General features: G+C 42.5%; 1 protein-coding gene across 4 annotated transcripts in view; it reads left to right on the top strand.

Annotated features, from left to right (window-relative positions):
• The window catches only part of ARHGAP12 (Rho GTPase activating protein 12), a 104339-nt gene extending 81999 nt beyond the window's left edge, over nucleotides 1-22340 (top strand). For all 4 annotated transcript variants that reach the window (XM_088447962.1, XM_088447960.1, XM_088447961.1 and 1 more), the window contains 8 exons: nucleotides 2039-2137; nucleotides 3978-4089; nucleotides 5388-5507; nucleotides 8166-8264; nucleotides 8438-8515; nucleotides 13586-13720; nucleotides 14022-14124; nucleotides 21485-22340. In XM_088447962.1, the coding sequence (XP_088304088.1) occupies nucleotides 2039-2137; nucleotides 3978-4089; nucleotides 5388-5507; nucleotides 8166-8264; nucleotides 8438-8515; nucleotides 13586-13720; nucleotides 14022-14124; nucleotides 21485-21659 (921 nt within the window). In that variant the 3' untranslated portion in view covers nucleotides 21660-22340. The remainder of the gene's footprint in view (nucleotides 1-2038; nucleotides 2138-3977; nucleotides 4090-5387; nucleotides 5508-8165; nucleotides 8265-8437; nucleotides 8516-13585; nucleotides 13721-14021; nucleotides 14125-21484) is intronic.
• The last annotated feature ends 3166 nt before the right edge of the window (nucleotides 22341-25506 follow it).

Raw genomic sequence — 25506 nt, 5'->3', positions numbered from 1 at the left:
GTCAACTTCCTCTGCAAGTACACCTGTTGTCTCAGGGTCTATGTAAACATCCGGACCTAGCCCGTCTGCACAGCTTGGCTCTTGAGACATCCCACCTAACAGCTAAGGGATTTTCCAGCTCTGTGGTCCAGACCATGCTCAGAGCATGTAAAACGACCTCAGACAAAATTTATCACCGAATATGGCATGCATATTTCCAATGGTGTGCTCCTAACAACTATGACCCTCGAGTTGTTAAGGTTTCTAGAATACTTGCCTTTCTGCTGGCTGGGTCTAGGCCTTCGCATAGCATCTCTGAATTTACACGTCTCTGCTTTGTCCATCTGGTTCCAGCGCAGAATTGCTCCTCTACCGGATGTTTACACCTTCCTGCAAGGTGTTCTATGTATACAACCTTCCTTTGTCCCTCCTGTGGCTCCATGGGATTTGTCAGTGGTGCTTCACGCACTTCAGGAACCTCCATTCGAAACCCTGGAATCCGTGGATGTCAAGTCGCTCACTGCGAAGACTGTTTCTTCTGGCTATAGTATCTGCCCATAGGGTATTTGATTTAGGGGCGCTTTCATGTCTCTCCCCCTTTTTAATCTTTCATCAGGGACAGGGCTGTTGTTAGAACGTGCCCGGGTTTCCTTCCGAAGGTGGTTTCTCATTTCCACCTTAATGAGGAAATATGTGGTTCCAGCCTTTCAATCACCAGACCTCTCGGCAGGTGAGGCCTCTTTGGATGTGATCCGTGCTCTGAAGATCTATGTGGACCGTACTACTTCCTTCAAGAAATCGGACTCCCTCTTTGTCTTATATGGATTCCACAAGAAAGGATGGCCAGCTAATGGATGGATTCGCATGACTATCTCACAGGCTTACACGCAGACTGGCTTTCCTGTGCCGGCTACAGTATCTGCTCATTCTGCTCGCTCTGTGGGTCCCAAGTGGGCAGCCCGGCGTGGCGTCTCTGCTGAACAGCTATGCAAGGCGGCCCTGTGGTCTTCTGTCCACACCTTTCTTAGGTTTTATGCCTTTGGTAGATCTGCCTCTCAGGATGCATCCTTCGGGCGTAGGGTATTCCTCTCAGCTCAGGAGTGTTCCGGCCCTTGAACAGCTGCTTTGGGACATACCCATTGTCTCCCCTGTGGAGCCCTATGGACCCTGAAGAAGAAAAGGAGAGTTATGGTAAAACTTAACCTTGTTAACTTCAAAGTCCATAGGGTCCACGGGGCACCCGCCCTGATGTATCTAGGTTTCTTCTCTGGGTCACTGAAGATCACACTCTCACACTTAGAAGGAAACCAGTGTTCCAGTCTTCATTCTCTCCTATCCTGCTACTGCCTTGGGCTTGTTAACAAAACTGAGTTGCCCTCAGGCTGTGGGCGGGGTATAGGGGGAAGGACTGAAGCATCCTAGCATTGAAAAGCTTTGCTGTTGGTGTCTGGTCCTCCAGGTCCCTCCTACACCCCATTTTCTCCCCTGTGGACCCTATGGACTTCGAAGAAAGAGAGTTAAAAAGGGTAAGTTTTACCATAACTCCTTATTTCCTTGCTCACTCCCACTATCATATGATTAATGGTGGATATCTGGGCCATTTGTTCCCGGGTTATGTGAGAAATATTATAGATTCTGGTTGTACTTTCTGAAATTATTGAAATTCTGCACAACAATGTCTGTGACTGTGCTCTTATATTCTCCCCATAGGAGGCCTACCTCTGTGGATGAAGCATTAACTTTCACTGAAAATGAGTAGTAACTTTGTTGGCTGTTAAGGGCAGTTAATAATTACTTCAATATTACAAGGGCAATAAAGTGTGGCACTCCTTGATTTAAGATAAACACACAAGGGCATTCATCATGGCCACCGAGGCTCAACATCCCGTGGGTCTGGGCTATGACCTAAGATTACTCTCGTACAGCCATTGATGCATTATTATAAATACACTGTAAATACTATATTTTACCTTATTGGAAAATATTGAGCTATCATATGAGAAATAATAGAATTACCGTTTTGTGTAAATAACATCTTTTTTTTTATTTTTTTCTACAGCTGAAAATCCCTGCAGGAACTGAGCTGCTAATACAATGTGAGAATGATAGTATGATCAAAGAGTGGTACTCAGCGCTTTGCAACACTATCGGTGTTCCGGTATGATCCTATTCTTGGAGTTTGTGTACTATTTCCTGTATTGTGGCCCCTATTTTACCATTTTAGCTACTCAAGAAAGGTTTACAATAAGAAACAAAGTGTGTGTGTGTGTATATGTGTGTATATATATATATATATATATATATATGTATGTGTGTGTATATATATATATATATGTGTGTGTATGTATATGTGTATATATATATATATATATATATATATATATAATATTATTCACACAAATAAGAGCAGCAGGTGCTTCCTAGTGAGAATTTTACATTAAACTTGATACCAAATGCACATGTACCATATGACTAGCACAAAGAGTTGTCTTGGGTATAACTCATTTGTTAACTGTGATCTTCCAGCAGGTGTAGCAAATCTTAGGGGCATATTCAATTGTGTGGAAGGTTTAGCGAGGTGAAATTCCTTGCGCCCAATTTTGGATTACCGCGGGTATGTGTGCGAACGATACCTGCAGTGTTAAATAAAAAAAAGTGATTTGCAGGGTTTTCAGCATTGAAAACTCAGTGTTGCTTAATATAAAAAAATGACTTACCTGCCCGGGGGGGTCTCCAGTGATCTCCTCGGCTCCCGGTGGCTTCCCCTTCATCTTGTCACTGGGAAGGAGGCTTCAGGGGGTCGCAAGGTTTGCTGGGAGATGTAGTTCTACCAGTGCCCGTTACAGGAGGGCATACACTTACACTGGGGGGTGCACACACATCGGGGGTCATGCACACACTTACTCACTCATACACACATACAAACATCACAGACACTCGCACACACTTCATACTAACCGCTGCTGCAGGAGACCTGGCTCCCAACCCTGGATGCAGAAGACACTGCTTCGGAAAGTGAGTCATTAAGGACTAATTAAGCTAACTAGAAACTTCCAATTGCTTATTAGTCCTCGGTGGGGGGGTTCTGCTGATTTTTCCTAAAGTTAACGATTTTAGGAAAAATCAGACTTGCTCTGGAGGTGCTCAGAATAGCAAAAATCCTGCACCTGATTAATAGCAAAAATCCTGCACCTGATTAATAGCAAAAATCCTGCACCTGATTAATAGCAAAAATCCTGCACCTGATTAATAGCAAAAATCCTGCACCTGTAGGAAAACCTCGCAGGTGCACGATTTTTACTATTCTCACCCCCAATTAAATATTCCCCTTAGACTCCAAACATCTTAGAAGTTCTAAAGCATAGAGAAGTGAAAAACAATAATACAGTGTAATACATTTAAAAATACATTTATTACGCTAAAGAAAAATTTTAAACATTTAAAATAGTGCACAACAGTTTAGTGCAAATAGAGTTTATTTGAACAATTGGAGCAATGTAGCCAGAGGAAGGAAGGATCCCAAACAGGAGAACTGGCAACCTTTACAAATATACATATGTAAATAATCTGTTTGGAAAGAGAATAAGGGTACTTCAGTCAGTGAAATGTTTGATTCACAAGTGATTATTTGATAATGCCAAAAATAGTCTATGGATAATTTTTGCCTGTTAGTGTTGCCCTACCCCACTATTGATGGATAGTGTAAATTACATAAGTTCTGTAGCTGGCTGATTGGGAACTAAAGTTTATACGACGCCGTGTCACCTGGTTCTAATAAGCCAGTCACAGGAATGGTGTCATTCATGAGGGCTCCTATATAAGGGCCCACAAGGCATTCACACACAGTGCAAATTTTCACAACATTTATAGGGTTTTATGGAGCATTAATATGACAGTAGTGAAAAAGCATATTTATAAAAGAGGTGCATTTTCTTTTAATTGTAATCTGTTTTAGATAAAAATTGTTTGCTGAAAGTAATATTTCTATTTCTATGTAGATTGCAGAGGCTGAGGAAGGCTGTGAGGATAATGTGCCGGATTCCCCGGTAGAAAAACATGGGAAAGATAAACATGACAAGGAAAAGGATCATGATTCCAAAAAGAATCGCTGTAAGTTCTTTCTCAATCACTTGTTGAGTATATTTATGCAAAGAATTGTATTGAGGATCGGTCCATGCTGGGAAATCTTATAAAAGTGTATACATAATCAGATCATACCAACAACAGATGCAGACTAGTAATTTTACCACACACACACACACACACACACAACACCCCCCCCCCCCCCCCTCTCCGCCCCCATTAAGAGGTTATGGGTACAATTATGGAAATTTACCTGAACATATGTAGTAATTGAATTATAATCAAATTCCATGCATACTTTTTTATTTTTAGATATTTTTGTAAGGTGGAAGTAACAAGACGTGTTCTGTGCTTTCTCTTACCCTCCCTTAAGGTGTGGTTCTGCTGCCAAATTTGGTTGTGTCTAAGCTGCATCTGACTGGGCCCCATTTAACAACAATACATCTCCTCCTTAGCACTTGCTCAAGGGGCCATGTCATCCTTTCAATATTTAACAAACAGCGGTAATATAAGATTACCGCTGTTTGTCACTGCACCGCTCTTGCGATCTTTAGATGGTAAGAGCGATGCGGCCTCCATTGCTGCCAGTGTGGCCCCTGCAGCAGTCTTTCCAGCTACAGCTAAATCTTTCAGGCACTGCTAGGTCCCCACCAGGTTAAACGGTCATTCACATGCACAGACTGACCGTCGCGCATGAAATAAGTCTGTCGCTGGCAGCGATAGGCTGCCAATAGCTGAGCGGAGGACCCCGAAAGACTAGGAGGACGTCGCTGGACCTCGCCAGAGGGGTAAGTAATGAATACCAGTGGCGTATTCATTTGTATCACTGCAATACTAAACTAAATATGCCACTGGTATTTAGGTTTGTTAATAAATGGGGCTCTGTGTGTGCTATATGCTATGGACACTTTAAGGAAGGTTACAGTCTGAGTAAGGCATAAGCCAACCATAGGGTCAGGTGACCTAACGCCGCTTCCTATTGGCTGCTGTATCTGTCAATTTGAATGAAGCAGGACATTTCCACTATTTAAAAAAAAGTTATATTAATTGAACATGTATATATAATGAGAATAGTGTAAACTTTATTAACTACTACATAGTTTTTAATATGTGGAGCCAGTGGTGATTACATATATTCTGGATGTGATGTACATCATTACTCGGCAAAGTCAAGTCAGGCAACGTGCACACCTGCTATGTGCCGTGGGTTGTGAGGAACCTCTGCCTGGTACATTTATTTTATAAATATTGTATGCTAGAGGCCTGTATTCTGTAAACTGTAATCCAGCTATTCATTTAACAGCGCTATCATTCTGTATTCCCAGCCATTAAACAAACAGCCAGCATTGATAATTCAGAGCAAAAAAAGACCAAAACAAAGTTGAAGAAGTTTCTTACTCGGCGTCCGACAATGCAAGCTGTCCGTGAGAAGGGTTACATTAAAGGTAACTTGTCCTCCCAAGGCCTGTCCTAGCTTATGTAGCAGCTGCTAAGTCTTGCCATGAACATAGACACATTGTAGCAGTAAGGGGGGAGTTTCAGCTGACTGACTTCGTCTGTAAGCAGAATACCAAGGCCTCATACTGAGACGAAGGTGAGCAGCTAGAACTCGTCATGGGTAGAGTGTAGGGTCTGACGGCAGATAAACTCTTGATAGTAGCTACTGAGGTAGTGATATATAGTCACAGCAGTAACATACATGAAATGGTGGCATGCCACTGATCTAATAAGTGTCAACACTTAACTGCCAGGGATGCTATGGCGAACTGCGCTTCTGGAGGAAGACTATTTTTGCATTTCGCACACTGTGTTGCTTTGAATAATTTTTAAAATTTTTACTGAACCCGAGAAAATTTTATATTTTTTGTTGTAGACTTTTTGACGCTGCAGTTAAGTAATTACAATTTATTTTAACTTATTTGCAATATAGAGGAAAAAGTGAGGCACTTTTCATGTTTCTTCTCTTTGCTAAATTTATGCAACTATTTTGTGGTGGTCTGATGTGTGGGAATAGTGGTCTCTATGAGATCTCTGTCCCCCAGGTGTCTAGGTTGTGGTCAGGTGCCACAGAGGACACCCGACATTTGGTGTGGTACCATCAGATCATGGCCTCAAGTGTGGGAGAAGCAGCGCAGCAAATCCTACACTGTATGGGAAATTACAGATAGCCAGCAACTGGATATAAATAAAAGTGCAACTGAAACGCAGGATCATGCGAGCAAATGGTTAATTTTGCTGCCATGACAGCCAGCTAAACCTACAGATGTATTAGATGACCTCTAATGCTGCCCATCCACTAGAAGATTTTGACAGGCGATTGCACGATAACGACGTCATTATCGTGCAATCGCTTGCACATCGTCCGCAAATCGGGCATTTTAAAGTCAGAAACAACCAGCGATGCGCGCGCCTGCTGGTCGTTTCCGACATCAATCATCGGGCAAACATGCTGGTCAACCTGACGATAACGTCAGGTTCAGCATGTTGCCAGATGATTGATGAGCCTGCACTGAATGTCTGCTCGTCCAGTGTAGGCTTATCACAGACATAGAAACGACAGCACGCTTACAATGTCGTAATCGTGCTGTCGTTTCTATGGTCTGCTAGTGGATGGGCAGCATAAGATTTTTAGTAGACAGAATATTCTTTGCGTATACAAGAAAGGAAGCAGAAACAAATGACTGATAGTATGGATAAAACAAAGATATTGCATGCTGGCTAAATTAGGATTCTAGAGACCCATTTAAAATAACAAGTGATATGCTTGTTATCACTCGTTACTAATCTTGTATGGTGCTCCAACCAATCCGCTCCTGTCATTTTACAGGCTGTTTGAAAAATGACGGTTAGGAGCTAATTGGTTGGAGCACTGTTTAAGATTAGTAACAAGTGATAACAAGCATATCATTACTTATTCAATTGGGCCCTTAGGGGCATATTTAATAACTAGTTGATATTCTTGTTATCACTCGTTACGAATCTTAAATGGTGCTCCAACCAATCAGCTCCTAACTGTCATTTTTCAAACACAGTTAGGAGCTGATTGGTTGGAGCACCATTTAAGATTAGTAATGAGTGATAACAAGAATATCACTAATTATTAAATATTCTTCTTAGCTCTATATTTACTGCTGAGAGTGTGTTTGACTAGCGGACAGTAGACTGGGTGGTATCAAATTAGCCCTGAAAATTATTTGGGCGCTAATGGATCCCCTGGCGCTATCCAATTAGCCTTGCAATGCCGGCACATATCGTGGATCTTTTTTGGGGGGGACCTTTGATAAGTGCCCTTTTTTCCCTCGGGGCAATCACGAAAACACATAGGTACGTGAACTTATCACGGATTCTACTTGTTTTCGGGAGAAATGGAAAAATTTTCTGGCGAAATGGACGGGAGCTAATTGGATAGCCCGAGAAAAAAAATTGTTTTTTGGGGGAGCTAATTGGATGCCGCCCAGAGTGTTCCATGGTGAAAGCTCAGAAGGAAGGCTGGTAACCTGCAGAGACTAGCTTAGAGATAATCATGTATACATTGGTTATATTACCTGTGAATTAGAAGGTAAATTAGGTATTTTTGTGGATGATAATGAGATTTGTTAAGAGGGAGATACCACAGAAGTGTGATAATTAAAATCTTTAGTACATTCCTTTTATTTTTTTTCTAAGGCAATAAAGTAACCTTAATTTTAGTATATAATAATTTATGTGGGACACACTACTCTACTCTAAAATCAGAATACAAAATGCATGGTGATGTAATGTTGGATAGTGGAAAGGAGCACTGAGTTGTGGTTTTAGATGATATAATGGTAAAAACAATTTGTTACTATACTACTTTACATACTTATGTTTCCACTAATTACTGATCTGATTTATAGATATAGCTTCCAGGAGCTCTAATGATAGAATTTTCATTTGAGAGTAATATGCAACAGTTTTTGCTAACAGTTTAGATATTGGGCTGCTTTTTTTTTCAAAGGCTTTAATAGTATTCTGCCAAATTTTTAAAAATATGGATTTTGTGCGACGTATTTAAAACTGCCAAACAGTTGTTTTGGGATCTTTTAACCGCCATTCACCCATCTTTGTGATTTTGGTTGTAGACCCTGTGTTTGGCTCCAGTTTGGCCAGTCTTTGTCAAAGGGAGAACACTACAGTGCCAACATTTGTAAAGATGTGCATCGACCATATTGAAGAACATGGTATGTAACATTTTTACTCTTATCCTAAACACCCCTTGTCATTACTTTATTAAATACTTAATAAATAAAAATTCCCTCCATGTATAGGGTGTTAATTGGGACACGTTTACAGTGTAACAAGTGATTACTTTTGAAAAACAGCCATTCCTCTGTAACCACATGTTTCTTTATAGGTTTGGACATTGATGGTTTATACAGAGTCAGTGGAAATCTTGCTGTGATACAGAAACTCAGATTTGCAGTAACACATGGTAAATGCTGTTTTATTTTATACAATCATTTGTGGTCATTTCAAGATTTATTTCTTTATTTGCTCATTACTTGTAAAATAGACTTGGTTCCGATTTTAGTTAGCCACAAGTTCCTGTTAATGCAAGTTACCACCAGTCAAAAAGCCACAGCCGCAACTTTGTGATGTACACTTACAAATACGCATTAAGTTAATGCGGGTCTCAATGGGAGTTGGTGTGGGTTTTAGTTTAGTTCGCACCTCCTGAGTAGGTGCAAAGTAATGGAAAAAATCCCTAAAAATCCCTAGGTAAAAATGCCCCCTCATTATTAAGGTTTAGAAGTTTTAAGCACTTAGAAGTTTTTAAATAGTCAGATCTGACCAATAAAGATGTACTTTTTTAGGTGATTTTCTGAAAAAGCTGAATAATGAATTAACCACCTAACTGATGATTTTGTTTTTTAACAAATGTTATTCAAAAACTAACTATATTTGTTTTACAAAAATGAATTCAAATATTTTATGTCTAGGGGTGTCCTATACTCCTTGTGTCCATAGGCTCCCATTGTAAAATTAGAGGCAATAGCTATCCATTAACATTACCCCCACCCCAACCCCCTTAGTGATGAATGATTCCCTATTTTTTGCAACCCCTCCTCTTCTGTGACTGGTGTATTATTTTCTCCCTTCAGCCATGGGGAACTCTAGGATGATGAATGTTTACCTATAGAGGGAGCAGCAGAGCCCAGGCACCAAATAATTCATTTTTCTCTCCCAGCAGCACAGGCTCCCTCTCCCCTATACCCCGCTACTTGAACACCGATAGGTTTTAGTTTGGTGCCTTGGAGTGGGCTCAGCACAGGGAGGTTGCTGCTTCTTTTATTTACTTTAAACAGGCGGTGTGCGAGTGTCAAAAATGCCCTCATCATCACTCCACCACCCCAGCCTCGGTGGCTGGTGACTGGGTCAGCCTTAACTGTCCAGCTCCTGCACACCATTTGGAGCACAGCCGCAGCCAGACAGCGGAAAATAGGTAAGGCAGCTTCCTGCTTGCGGTGTGGGAGGCCATTGGCGTTGCGACAGGTGGGTGCCAGCTTTTTTCCGCACCCCCACTCTTTGGTAATGGGGCACTGTGGACTTACGTCCATGGGGACGTAGGCTGCCCAATTAGCCCCTGGGCGTATTCCCTGTCTTTAGGCTTCCCGCCAGGAGGGATTCTCCTCCTCCTCTTCCAGCAAGCGGAACAGCCAACTGTGAGTTTATGCCTGCAGCTTTGGTTGAAAGAGAGCGGGACACAGACGACTCCTGCCTCCCCAATACCTTGCTCCTAGTGCCAGGTTGCAGTTTTCTGTTCCCCTCTTGCCCTTATTGGTGTCAAGTTGTTGAGCTTTGTACCCATTATTTGGCTTGAATGTAATTTTTGTGCATTTCTTCCTATATTCTTTCTCACTAGTCTCTCTTCTGAGTACTTTTCTGTGTTGCTAATTTTTTTTTTTCTGTCCTTCTCTAACATTCTATATTACTGACACTTGCATTTCACCACTCATTTGTGGTATACAGACATTCATTGCCTCTCCCCTATATGCACACACTATGGCCCCTGGTTATACACTGTGTTTGGGGATTACCCTCTGGTTTTCATTTGCCATGTCTTCCAAAGGTCATGCTGTTAAGGTCAACACTCCTTCCAGGGCCACTGGATTGCACAGGAAGCAAAACTTCCGATCAACGTCCTGGAATTCTGGGCCATTTACTCCTTCACAAGCTTGTCAAAGTACAATCCGACAATGCAAAAGCTGTTTTGTACATAAATCATCAGGGGGTACTCACAGCAGGTGTGCCATGAGGGAAGTTAGCCACATCCTCTGATGGGCCGAACGCTAACTTCCAGCACTGTGAGCGGTTCACATCCCCAGAGTGCAAAACTGGGAAGGCTTTTTCAGTTGCCAGGATGTCCACTCGGGGAAATGGTCTCCGCACCCCGATTTGTTTCTCATGTTAATAAGTTACTAGGGTCGTTCGGACATAGACCTTATGGTATTGCGTCACAATCACAAGCTGCCTCACTATTGCTCCCACACGAGAGATTCGGGAGCTTTTCTGGTGGACACCTTGATGGTTCCGTGGGAGATACCTCTTCTGTACTTGTTTCCTCCGATATCCGTATCATCTCTGGTCCTGTGTAAGCTGAAAGGGGCCACAGTGATTCTAGTCACCCTAGACTGGCCTCGTCAGGCTTGGTACACCGACCATTCTGGCCCTGTCCATTGACGCTACGTGACGTCTTCCACTTCTGCCGGACCTGCTGTCACAGGGTCCCTGTCTTCATCTGGACCTGGACCGCCTCGCTTTGACGGGGTCCGTCTTAAAAGCTTCTCGTCTCCGTACCCTTCTTAATGCCCGTAAGCCTTCCTCCGTCAGGATTTACCATCAAGTATGGAAGACTAATTTTAGCTGGTGTTCTGCACAAGGTTGTAATCCTCGGTACTTCTGTTTGGCTTGCATTTTGTCGTTTCTATAGGCTCGAATGGACCTAGACCTTCGCCTTTCCTCTATTAAGGTCCAAATTTAGTCCCTGTCTGTTCTTTTCCAAAAGAAGATTGCTCTGCTGCCAGATGTTCAGATCTTCAGGCTGTTCTCCACCTACAACCTGCATTTGTCCATCCAGTGGCTCCCTGGGACCTCTCCTTGGTACTTTGGGCCCTCCAAGGGGCTTCCTTTTGAACCTTTGGAGACAGTCGACCTCAGGTGGCTTACTTTGAAGGACCGTCGTCTTTTTTGCCATTGCCTCTGACTTTTGGGTCTATCCTTTCGGTTCCTGATCTTCCACCCTGAAAGGGCAGTTCTGTGTACTTGCCTCTGGTACCTACCTAAAGCAGTCTCATGTTTCTATATAAACCAGAAGATTGTGGTTCTCTCTATTTCCAGTCCAGGGTCTTCCCCGGAAGAGTCTTCCTTGGATATGGTCTGAGCACTTCGAATTTACGGCCACTGGACTCGGGACATTAGGATGTCAGACTCCTTATTTATCCTTACGATTTCAACAGACTGGCTGGCCAGCTACCAAGCTGACCTCGACCCACTGGCTGCGCTTTACCTTCGAACATGCTTATTCTCTCATGAACCGTTAGGTCCCAGTCTCAGCTGGGTTGGTCGGGGCTTCCTGGGCAGCCCAGCGTGTTGCTTCAATGGAGCAGCTCTATGAGGTTATCACGTGGTCTGCTGCCTATATTTTATTTCAGTTCTACCAATGTGACATTTTTTTACCTCTCCAGATGCTAGCTTTGGTCAAAGGGTGTTGGGTGCAGCATTGAGCAGTACCTCCCTTGAGGGGACAGCAGCCTGCCTCGGGATAGGCCCTCAGCTATCGTGTGTGTGTGGTATATATGCTGTTTTTTTTTCCTCTCATCTACTCCTTCCTCAAAAATCCCCCCCTCCTTTTTTTTATAACCATTTTATTTTAAAATTTCATTAAAAAAAACACCTTTTAGAGCCATTTTTTTGTTTGCATTTTAATATTTGTTTCATTTGCTGGAAACACTTGCTTAATATCCTTTTTTCCACTTTTAAAAAAAAAATGCAAAAATCAACCATTTCGCTCTTTTTAAGAGCCAGAAATGTTTTTCTTATGGCCATTAACAGCCTTCTATACTGCCCTGTCATCTTATTGAGCACTTTTTGGGGGTGCAGGGTGATTTACCCACTTTTCCTCATACTTACTACAGGTAAAACAATGCGGACTTCCTGTGTGACCTCCGCGGCTAGCATTTCTAATTGGGGTCTGAAAATAACTTGCAAAGTGCACGGTGATGTAATCCACAGTAACATTTCACCTTAATGCAGCTAATTGAATCTGCCCCTCAATGTATAGATGCTGTTTTGTATTTGCACCATAGCAGAAATTACATTCACAGGCGTGTGCACAAACTGTGAGAGAAACGTGATGCTCGTCTGAAAACTGCTTACTTCACCATTCAGGAGATATCCACTTATATTATGCAAGCTGTCAAGATAACATTTACCATCATATATTTTAAATAACAATTTAATAATGAAATAATTATTTATATATATATATATATATATATATATATATAATGTAATTACATTATACTGATGCCCACAGCTTCGCCCGCAATTAAATAGCTTCTGACAATTTTTTTATTTTTTTGAGGTGCTATAGTCGTAATGCTTTGCGTAGGGGCCCTGTCGAGGGAGTGTCCCACGTGACCAGCAGCACTGTACAGACTGGTGGCAGCAGCGCCTCAGCGCCAGCATTTTTGCTCGCACCCTCAGGAGGGGGTGAACAGAAATGTGTGAGAAACCACCTGGTTCGGACGCGCTAACCAGAACTTTAGATGGCTTTTGCCGTTTTACACAGCTAAACCCGGGGCAAAGAGGGCGATAATTAATGAGCTCCCAGAACAATTGAATTGCAACACTGTGCGCCCATTAATTATCACTGCTTAGATAACAATTAAATCGTCCCCACTGTGTGCCCTTTGCACAGAATGCTATGTAGCCTATCCTATTCAAGTGATCGTGGGCCCAAATCACCTCTCTCTCCACCCCTTACTGGCCACGCACATGGTGCCACACTTATCTCTAGCATTGATGATGTCAATACATTTTTTGTTTTTTGTTATTGCTCAGCTTTATTTTGCCAAATCAACATGAGACACAGTGCAGGTTATTTCCAGGAGTTTCTACTACACTATGATGCAGTTTTCATGAAAATCAATTCAGTAGTTCTTGCACCAACTTGGAACAAACAGATACAACGTTCTTATTATATTAGTATGTGTGTGTATATGTATTTATATAATATGTGTGTGTATGTGTGTGTATATGTATAATTATTTGACACATTCCAGAGGATGTGTGGGAATCATTGCAACCAGGGATAGTGTTTATAATACGTATTAATTGCTAAAATGCATCTGTGATATCCTCATTATTGATAAGCTTCCAAAATGTTGCATATATTATTATGGATGTTGTGATAGAGCTGCTTGTATTTCAGGTTTGCTGGTCCTTTTAAATGTTTAGAAATATGCATTTGTCATCAACACATTTATCTGTCTTTTTCTAGATGAGAAGCTGGACTTGAATGACACTAAATGGGAAGACATTCATGTGATTACTGGGGCACTGAAGATGTTCTTCAGAGAACTGCCAGAACCTCTCTTCACATATAACCACTTTAATGACTTTGTGAATGCGATCAGTAAGTAAGACTCCTGTTACTTTCATTCCCCTTCTGGAAGTCTGATTGTTTGGTGACTTGCAGGGCAGTTAACTTCTTATAGCCCTCTTTTTACCTGTTTTTCTGAGTATCATTCTTTCCTTGTTTTGCCTTGTGTCACCTTGTACTGATAACTTGGATGTAATAATATGAACGTGTTTTTAGTATCACCTCGATGTGGCCACTAGAGGTCACTGTAGGACTTGGTACAGAACGTCAACTCTTAAAGGTCTCTGCAAACCTAATTCATGGCGTACAACTTTTTTTTTCTTTTTTAATTCAGAACAAGAGCCCAAACTTCGTGTTCAAGCCGTCAAAGATTTAATTAAGCAGTTGCCAAAACCGAATCAAGACACAATGCAGGCGCTCTTCAAGCATCTCAAACAGTGAGTTTAAAGTGCTGAGTACATTCATAGATTTGTCATTGAATTTCTTTGATTCATACTGTATTAGTGGCTTTATAGTAGTGTTCTTAACATGGGAGCCAAGAATAATGCCTCATGGAAATGGTTTTATATTCAGACTGGCTGTCACAGCTTGTAACACACTGTTATTGTGTTCTACAGAAAACATAATTGCTACATTTATTTTCCTTTAAAATGAAACTCGACCAGCAAACAAAACATTTAGCTAAATTTACAGAGATTTCCTCGACTGAGATTCCCGATCCGAAGTGTCCCCTGATGCTTGTTACTGGCCAAATCAATTAGCGGCGATGTGTTGCTGAAAATCCTGCCATGTGTGGCTGCGCACATGTTTGGTATAAAGGTATGAGCTGTTCTGGAACCGCACTACACAGCCAGCAATATCGCTACTATGGGGTGGAAGCATGAAGTAGCAATATTGCTGGTTGTGATGCGATGTTCTGGAACGGCTCATTGTGGCCAAGCCGCTAAGTGAAATTCCCCATAAGAGTCCAGTGCTCTTTCCTTTTGTGTTACTACCACCTGTAAATGGAGTAGACGTGGTCAATGCCCCTGCGTTCCTTTCCCAGGCTTAGCATAGAGAAAAACACATGGTGAAGGCAGCCATTTTGTGGTTTGAGATGAATGGGAATGCGTCTTATTCACAAAGCTATGCAAATGGGACGTACAAGCAGTTTCGTTAGTGTCAGCGGCTGTGACTTTAAAGTAGCTTTTCGCATTCAGATACACCCACAGTCACACACGGAATATATGCAGAAGCTGCTTGTGCATCACTTTGCGAATGAGACTTTTTTTAAAGGTAAAAAGTCGCACGAAAACACGCCCGACACAATTGAGACAAGCCACGGCGTGGCACAACTAGAAGAGCTGTTTAATGCGCAAGGAAGTAAGTTGTATGTGGACACATATTGTAGTCACATTATTGAGGGGTGAATCAAAATTTGTGTATATAATTTCAGAGCACAATTGATTGCAGGTTGAGTAGTCCAAAAGAAAAAAATATATATATCTATGTTCCATAGGGTCCACAGGAATTACCTTGGCGTATGTGGTTTGAGTGATTCAGGCATCAAACTGTTACAAACTTTAGCTCCCAGGATGCGCTGGGTCCTCCCCCATATATACCCTGGCTACAGGCACTCAGTTTTTTGTTTGGTGCGCAGGATCAGTGCACCTTTTTAGAGCTTTTTTTTTTCTTTTCAACGAGTATGCACTGCTAGGCGTCCTAATGGACCCCCGTGCTGCTGCTCCATGTACCCCCACCGGTGGGCGGCCGCAACACCAGTGAGGGGAACTGGTGATTTCAGCGGGTGCCGACGGAGTTTGACGAGCGATGACGCTGGACCCAAGTCTGCAACCGGAAGACACGGGGACGCAGTTAAGGTGGTTCCCCACTTGTGGGGAACCACGTGGCTGTCCGTGCCTCCAGCAGTGGAGACCTGCTGGAGATTGCTGTAGTGGGGAATCGGGGACGACTGCTTCTCCCACTAGACCACCGGGGCATATAAATATGGCACCAGAGACAGTGGCGGCGGCCATGTAAACGGTTAGTGCCGGTGGATTGATACAGCCTAGGGGAGGTAGGCTCTCCCCGGCAGCCCCTCCCCCAGCCCAGACGCCAATCCAGAGGCGAGGCTTTCGTGCATCTGGATTGCTCCTCCCTTGTATATGAGATGCCCAGAAACCACTTTCAAGTGCTCTACTGTAGCTGCGAATCTCAGGGGGTTTGGTCCACCTCCCTGTATACCTCTCCTTTGGTGGTCAGCTTATACAGAGCTCCATATCCTACTAAGCTTTGTGCTTTTTGTAGTTTACTAAGATTGCCTATTGCAAATATATTGCTAAAATGCATTGTTTGTGACTTATGCTAGTTCTGCTGTTATACTGCCTTTTTTGTTTCTAAAATACTGTCAGTTATAACTATCACTGCTATTTCTCCTCATCCCTCTGACAGAATATGGGGGTTTTCTGTGTACTTCACATTTACTAGATATTTGTGAATGTGGTCACATTGCATTGTTACCTTTATACTTATATATGCTAAGCGTAAAGGGAAACTTGTTCATGCAGGTTTTATTTATGACTGTCAGTTATAACTATCACTGCTATTGCTTCATTTAACCCTCAACTACAGGTGTGTAAAGGTTAAATTGTACTTCATATTTGCTTGTGAAGACTGAGCTGCCTATCCCCCTCTCTCCTAATTAATTAGAGACGCTCAGCTGCAATTGTTTGCTGAGGTGAGATTTGGGCTCTCTTGAGTATACCTTTCTCCTAGGACCAAGGTATATAGCACTAGAATCCTACCAACAGTGCCAGTTTGTAAATATATTTGTATGCACTGCACTTCTATCCTACCAATGTGACTGTGATTTAGTGCCCATTTGCAAATGTATGTATATGCATGTAGATCCTACCAATCTTATGTGTTTTAGTTAGTTGATTTTAATACCCTTTTGAAAATATATTATATGTGATTTATGCTAACTCTGCTGTTGGGGGTAAAAAAAAACAACTACCTGGTGTATTGGGGTTAGAGAGTACTTCACATTTATTTTTATCTGTGAAGAGGGTCACATTGCATTGTTAACCCTACACTTGTAGGTTACTTGCAAATATTTCCCGTGAGGACAAAGGGGTAAACAGGAGACTGTTATCCCTGTGCTGGTTTCACGCAAGTCCTGTGCAGTAGGCCTCTCAGGATTTCATACAGGATGGACTGTGTTAATTGTTCTACACCACAACAGTCCACCTTGCCAGCACCTGTTCAGGTATCACTTTAAATGTCCTCCTGGTCTCTGGTCGTGACGTAGTTAGTGGTTCGCCTATCAGCTCCCACTTTGGATTTCCCACAGTGATTACAGCCTGCTTTGTTTCCTCTTCCCAGACATCCATCCTGGATGGAGGGTTATGTCCACTCAGTTCAGAATCTGGCTTTTAGCATCTGCATATCTGCAGATGTTACATGCGAATAAGGCATCCGCCGTCTAAGCATATAAATGGACTGCACCATCCTCTCAGTCCACCCTGCGTTCAGATTCTGATATATTGTCTGAGGATACATAGGTTTCTCCCTCTGGGCCTATCTCGAAGAGGAGGAGTGTCATTCATCAGTGGATGTTCCTCTCTAGCAGGGGTGGTTAATTCAATCCTCATTATAGAAGATGAAGTCCCGGCTCCTAAAAGCCTAATAATCCTGGTGTTCAGACACCAGAAAGTGATTTAGGCTGGATTCCCTCAATCTGAACAGCTCACTGAGTTTAGGGGAAAGCATGGAACACTCCAGATAATCTGTTCCAGATTCCAAAAAGACCAGTGTCTTTTTACCCTCTCCCATAGGGAGAGTGCATTAGGTGGGAAAGCCCCCTCCCTACTGAGAATTCTTACATGTCACCTTCCTAAAGGGTTACTCCCCAGAAGGTTGTTAGCACAACTCCTCCATCAGATTCTTTATAGACCCTTGCCTTGCTAAATTCAGGGGTGATAATCTCGGTTACTTTGGCTAACAAGGAAGGAGTTATTACTCAGATATATTTTTGATTCAGACGCAAAATGGATCTCATCGCTCTATACTGAATCTGAAATCTCTTAACAGGTTCATCCATGTGCCCAAGTTCTGTATGGAGACCCTTCGGTCAATTATGCTGGCAATGGAACCTGGGGATTTCATGGTTCCCTGGACATACAGGATGCATACCTGCATGTACCTTTGCACTATTCCACCAAAGGTTTCTTGAGTTTTACTGTTTGTCAGCAACATTACCATTGCCCTTTGGTCTGTCCTTCAGGTGTTTACCAAAATAATTGTAGTCATGACTGCTCATCTCAGAAGGATTCAGGATACTGCCATGCTTGGACAGTCCTGATATTGGCAGTCTACGGAGGTTTTACAACATCATCTCCAGCTGACCACTGCCTGTCTGCAGGAGCAGGGCTGGATAATCAATTGGGAAAAAAGTCTTCCCTTTCTCGGGTGCTACTAGATTCCCTGGCACAAAGGCTCTTTCTTTCAGTGGACAACATTTCGGCTCTACAATTGCGGGTGCGCAAATTGTTCCGCAGTCAGGGGGTATCCATTCACTCAGCAATGCAGGTCTTGGGGTCCGTGGTATCCACTTTTGACATTGTGGAATATACCCAGTTCCATTCCAGGCCTCTGCAACGACTGATGCTGCCTGTGCTACCGAGAGAGAATCATCTGATACGGTCCCAGACGATCCTCCTCTCTCGGGAAGTTCGATTTTCCATCTCAGGGTGGCTGCAAACGTCTCATCTGGACAAGGGTCGCCCCTTTTGGATATCAGATGGGGTGCTCCTCACCACAGCTGCCAGCTTCCATGGATGGGGCGCAGTGACAGGTCGCCATACTTTTCAGGTAAGATGGACGACCAAGGAGGGTCACCTGTCCATAAACATCCTGGAACTTCGTATAGTATACAAAGCACTCATTCAAGCACAGGATATCCTAAAGGGCAGGCCTGTCCAAATACAGTCCGACAAAGCGTCCACAGAAGCCTACCTCAACCATCAGGGAGGCACGCAAAGTCTGGCAGCCATGAGGGAAGTGACAAACATTCTGGTCTCCGCAGAATGTCATCTTCCGGCAATATTCATCCCCGGAGTCCTAAACTAGGAAGCAGGAGTCCTAAGTCGTCAGGACATACACGCCGGGGAATGGGCTTTTCATCTGGAAGTTTTTCAGATCCTAGTGGACAAATGGGGACTACCGGAAGTATGACTGATGGTCTCATGTCACAAACACAAGGTCTCCAGGTACAGATCCAGAACCAGAGACCCCTCAGCCGCCTTTGTGGATACTCTGGCAGTAAGATGGGACTTCAATCTGGAGTTACTATTTCCTCCAATCTCCCTCCTCCTAAGGGTCATCAGGAAATTCAAGCAAGAGGGCAGCACAGTAATACTGATGGCTCCTGCTTGGCCCAGACTCCATTGGTTTACCGACTTACGGAGTCTGTCAATAGACACTCCATGGCCTCTTCCTCTAAAGCTGGACCTGTTAGCAGAGGGTCCCTGCCTGCATTTGGACCTTCCTCCTCTGTCTTTGACGGCGTGGCTCTTGAGTCTTCCATCTTAAGAGCCAAGGGTTTTACTACCTCCTCTAATTAAGACGATGCTTAGGGCACAAAAGCCTTCCTGCCCGCATCTATTACATAATTTGGCACTCGTATTTTTAGGGTCTCACGAGGCTTGCTTTTCACCAGACTGGTTTAGACCTGGGTCTCCGCCTGGCCACCCTGAGTGTTCAGGTATCTGCACTATCAGTTTGGTTTCAGCGAAGGATCGCCCCTCTGCCTGATGCTAGAACATTTTTGCATGGTGTTCTGAGCGTTCAGCCTCCCTTTGTCCCTCCGATAGCTCCCTGGGATTTGTCTTTGGTTCTCAAGTGGTTGACAGCGAACACAGTTTTTATTCTCGCTATCTCCTCTGCCCGCAGGGTCTCTGATTTGTCTGCACTTTCTTGTCGTTCCCCCTTTTTTTTCCATTTTTCACCAGGATAGAGCTGTTCTTCGTACCAGGGCGGGTTACCTTCTTAAAGTAGTATCCCGTTTTCATGTAAATTAAGAAATTGTGGTTCCAGTCTTCAGACCTCTCTGTAGGTGAAACTTCTATGGATGTTCTACGTGCTCTACGTATCTACGTGGATCGTACAGACTCCTTGAGGAAATCTGATTCTCTTTTTGTGTTGTGTGGTTTTCACAAGCGAGGCTGGCTAGCTAACAAACAGACTGGATAGATGGCTTTGTATGACTATTTCTTAGGCTTGCACAAGCTGAGATAGGTAGCTACATGTATCATAGGACACTGTATGCGTGCACTTGACAATTGTGTAAAGTTGCCAAAAAAGGTTAATTGTTAAAGTTTGTTAAATAAGTATACCAATATAAAGAAGAGTACCACTAAATCTTTAGTGACCAAAACCCTTTATTAGAGTCACAATGCTCTGGGGTGAGGGTAGGGATATCTGAGTTAAACAGCAGTGGTAAAGTATGTGTGTACAGGTGGGGATTGGTCAGGGTAAACTATCAAGGGGTAAGTTATAGGTACCCCTGACCTTTTATAGTAAAGGGGTTTGGGAGAGATGTGGTTAAAATGGCCTGAGGGTAGTCACGAGTTCTAGTAAATCAAAGTCGCTGTGAATTGTCATAGTCTCGGTGAGGCCTCACCTAAATCCTGGGTAGTTTTTCTTCCTTCCTGGCGTTGGTCCGGACCTTATTCCGGTGGATGAAAACAGCGCATCCACAGGCCTGGTCCCCGTAGTGTGAGTCGGGACTTGGGTCACTTCCGGTGATGCGGTATCGTGAGAACCCGCGGGCCTGAAGGACCACAATCCCGGGGCTGTCTGCGCGCTCGACTCACCCGGTGGTGAGGAGACTTGGAGTAAATTGGGGTTAGGTTGTGCTAATAGTAAATGTTAAGAATTCTCCTACGCGTCTCGGCCGTCAGGCCATTCTGAGGGAGCAATTGTGGGTGCCATCTTGAAAATGGACAATATATAGTCTGGAACGATGACGTCATTAATGGGTGTGTTCAGCCATATTCTCCACACATTCTCTCTTCGCATTTACCATAAGGGGGGGTGTGGGCAGTTCAGTCAGCACGGTAGTGGGACTGATGGGCTGGGAGAGTCCATGTAAATCAATGAAGGAATATATACAAGTGAACAGTTATAGATTTGTTTTGAATAGATTCACAGGGTATCTCATAATAGAAAAGATGGGGATTGGGAATATGGCTATTTAGATTACTTGGACAATGTCACTTAGTAACAAATGTTCTATAAGGTATAAATTAACTTTATAGTAGATAAATGACAGTAGATCTTCCCTTTTTGATTCTAAGTTATTTATACCTTTATAGAACATTTATTATTACGAAGGCTTTTTTTTCTTCAAGGTCTACAGGGCACCCACCATAACGCACCCGGTTGTTGTTGGGTAATATTTTTTCTTTTGTATTTCAATTATTCCCTCTTCTTAGAGTGTTTCTGGTGTGCATTGTCCTTCCTTGGGATTGGTTACAAACTTACTGCCTGTAGCCAGGGGCGGGGTATATATGGAGGAGGACCCAGTGCATCCTGGGAGCTAAAGCTTGTAACTGTTTTGGTGCCTGGATCACTCCAACCACATACCCCAAGGTAATTCCTGTGGACCTTGAAGAAAGAGTTAATAAAGGTATGTTATACCATAATAATAATGATATATATATATTTTTTTACACTGCCCATTTTAATTTGGGTCATTGCACAAGTGTAGGTTGTAGCACATAGACCTAACCTTTCTTTTGTTTTGTTTTTTCGTAGTGTTGTGGAGACTGGAGAAAAGAACAGAATGACTTTTCAAAGTTTAGCAATAGTTTTTGGTCCAACTTTGTTAAAACCAGAACAAGAGACTGGTAATATTGCCATTCACACAGTATACCAGAATCAAATCGTGGAGCTCATTCTGCTGGAATATAACACAATATTTGGCCGTTGATTTCACCATTCTTGGAACAATCATCTCATCCTGAAGGACACAAATATTATTATTCACATTAATGATACTTTTTTTTTTTTTATTATTGGTTTTGGACCAAACTGCTTGAGTTCATTTTTGCACTTCTAAGAAGATGGTGAGAACCACTGAAGTTTGAACATTTTGACCTACATAACTTTTTTCCACTTGGCAGTGACTTTTCGTTCTTGAGTTTTGCATTCAGATGCTTTTTTCCTTAACATAACTGCAAGTCTAACACAGACACTGGATTGACTGGAAAATAAAACTGCTATTTTCATGCCGCAGATATGAACCTTGAATCACTGTTGCTTGTTCTGAAGTGTTTGAAGCTGATCTTGGTACTTGGTGGTGAAACATTTGAAGTTAGTTCTTAGTGAAATTGCATCTCGTATGTGTCTTTTTGAAGCTGACAGTGACATTTTGTTTTGTGCAGCATTTGCAGTAAAACAGTCCGTAGCAACTCTTTCTAACATTGCCCCGTTCTGTATAGAGTTAATGCATTATTTCTCAAGCTTTTTTCACTGGTAAATGTTGGCTTCTGTCATTATGGCCTTGCAGAACTGCACAACAGTAGTATTATTTTTGCTCTTGGTAAACCACTGAAATCCAACTTTGGACTATCAACGTGTTGAGTGACTTTTAAGTGTGTGTAAAAGTCAAGTATTTTATTGCATTGCTAACTGTGTCCTAACCTGAAGCCTGGACCTACGTTGAAAACTGATACTGTATACTGTGGCCATGCTAATTCTGCGGTATTAAAAATGATACATTGATGTAAATAGCAGCCAGATCGCTATAGAACATTTGGCTCATTGTATATAATGAAAGCTGTATAGTCTTATTTTCTCTTTCCCCATTTCACACTTTCTAATACAATCCAGGCAGCTCTGTGATTTATCCTACGAGACAAGCGCCTGTCAGAAATAACTGTATGCACTTTTAGATGGAAGCTGTTTTATTTGCAGGTAGACGTTTTAAGCAAAGGTACTGGAAATATTTAAAAGGCTTTGAGTTCTCGAGCCAGTGGGTTATTTAATATGTACAGTATATTTTAGAAAAGAAAAAGATACCACAAGAAAGTTCTATATTTCATTGTGCCTGTTAGGGCGGGCAGAAGCAGCCCATTTATGAATTGGTAAACGCTTTAAAGATCAAAATGATGACCTGTGAATTTGGAGTATTTCTATTACATTCAACAATGTAAACCAATTTGTAAAATAAAAGTGAATCTGGAAGATTTTGTTACAAGAAATGCTGTGTGACTTTTATGTTTTGTACATCTTATTTTTTGCAGTCCAGCTCAAGCATGTATTGTATTTTCTTTTGTTTTGTCGGATAGTGATGAAGACAGTTCATCTAAAATATATACAAAACTAGTTGAGTAGCTGTTATATCAGTGTTTCATACATTTCCTTTCAGTTTCTAGCTTCTGCGCCTTTCGGCAAGGGCGTTGGCAGTGGATACAGCACAGCTTTGGTCTTTGTATTGGTTATAATGGTATCTAGTGACGCAATCCTGTGTGCTATCCAAAGAAATACACAAATATATTAATAGATTTTATGTAGCACAGTGGAATAGTGGTTGGCATTACTGCCTCACAGAACAGGGATTGACATGAATGACTGACTGAAATGTTCTTTGTAAAGTGCTGCATAGTGTGTGCACTAATATATATATATATATATATATATATATATGTGTAAAAAAAAAATATCAACACCTTGCTGAAAAAGAAATGATTTAATAGTGCATGCCCTCCTGCAGCTATTTCTGTATGTATTGCTTCTGGCAGAGTGTAGCTGTATTAATGCAGGATGCAGTCAGGAAGCTGACTGTTGAAATGCCGGCTTCCCGACTGGCAAATCCCTGCAGGGTACTAATGACAGGCGATGAAATTCCGATGCCTGTCGTCATACCTACGCCGGGAGCCCGGCATATAGAACGAAGGTAAGGCGGACGCGGACAGCCACGGGGAGAGAGTTAGGTTAGGGGCTCCCAGGGGAACTTAGGCTTAGGCACCCCCGGGAGGGTTTGGGTTAGGCTAGTGGAAGGGGGGTGTTAGGGTTGGGCACCCCCAAGGGGAGGTTAGGGTTAGATACCCCTTCTGGGAGACTTAGGTTTAGGATGCGGGGAAGGGGGGGTTAGGGTTAGCCACCCCTAAGAGAGGGCTGGGGGGGGGGGGGGGGTTAAGGTTAGTTATACTTACCGAAATCCCCTGTCGGGGTCTTCACTACTGCCGTAGGGCCGGCGGTCATTCATACTGATTCCATTAATGCTGACCAGTCTCTCACTTCACTGTGCTCCTGTGAATACATTGCAGCAGCAATATTACTAGAATCTATATAATAGTCCAGGATGGTTTTGTCTTATGTCCATCATGTGCAGTGGGAGCTAGAGGATCTCTCCCCCCTCCCCCCTTTTGGTAACGTCTACTACCGATGACAGACGGTAAAAGTTCACCACTGGGTGACAGAGGGTAACCTTGCAGCGCTGGCCATACAGAGTAAAGCTCGCCACACACTAGACCAACTTACATCCAACCAGCCAACTTGTTGATTGGTTGGAATGAAAATCTGGTAATGTATGGGAGCAAATAATGATCAGCAATTTGCTCCTAAATGCCAGAAAACAGATGAAAATGGTAATTCAAACAAGTTTGTTAAATGTTTGGTCTAAACTATTTGTTCAAACAACAGTTTTGGTCCATTTTCCAGTGTTTGGGAGCAAATTGCTGATTGGTTGGAATGAAAATCTGGTAAGGAATACAATCAGCAATTTGCTCCCAAACACTGGAAAATGGACCAAAACTGTTGTTTGAACAAATAGTTTAGACCAAACATTTAACAAACTTGTTTGAATTACCATTTTCATCTGTTTTCTGGCATTTAGGAGCAAATTGCTGATCATTATTTGCTCCCATACATTACCAGATTTTCATTCCAACCAATCAACTAGTTGGCTGGTTGGACAGATAATCTTTAGATGTGTGGCCAGCTTTAGTGTAAGAGAAGGGCCGGGCTGTGGGGTCCTGGCATACGATGGGTCCAAATGACTAGTATTCACATAACTGAGAGGGATTTAGAAACTGTTTGCAAATTTGAAGTGGGAATGGCTGGGTTTACATGTAGTTCGTCTGAGTGACCGAATAGAACAGCTCAGACTTAACAGGCTTTTCATACATTGTGCTGAGAAACACACCTCTTTAGAAAATAGAATTCATACATAAAACTTTCATTTAGTCCCATGTTAAGGCTTTAATGAAAAATTATTGGTGTATGTACTTTATCTCCCTTGCAAACTAATATCACTTGTGCACAAGTAAAATAGACTGGAATGTTTTGCTAATCATGGAGTCTAAATTCCTAATAAGGGTCTTGAATGGTTAATGATGCTCAATTTCCATTCACTGTTCACATGTTTGTCACTGTATAATAATATAATTTTGTCTTCTGTTCATTCCATATAAAATCGCCCTCCTAAATTGTTTAAATGAGGTTCTTTGTAAAATTTAACTACTACTTGTCTAGTTTGCAGGACTGAAAGTGCACAGGAAAATGACAAAGGTCAAGGAGGTTAACTGCTCGCCATCGTCTACACATTGAAAGACTCCATTGTGGCCGGTTCCTGGAATCATATGCCTCTCTACAATCCCCACGGGGGTTACAATGTGAGAGAACTTTGGTATCAGTGATTAAGGGGTCAGGATGACCAGCATCTACTATGTCAGCCAAAATAATGAGCCACAGTTCCCATTTCATTTTATACTCCATTACCGTGGCCTGTCGATTGGTTTTGGGTGTGACACAGATCTGTAAGTCCCAGAGCA

This window comes from Taudactylus pleione, unplaced genomic scaffold (assembly GCF_031769625.1).
Source record: "Taudactylus pleione unplaced genomic scaffold, aTauple2 ptg000446l, whole genome shotgun sequence".
Lineage (NCBI taxonomy): Eukaryota > Metazoa > Chordata > Amphibia > Anura > Myobatrachidae > Taudactylus > Taudactylus pleione.
Note: the sequence above shows the minus strand (reverse complement) of the source record. Positions and strands in the feature narration are given on the sequence as shown.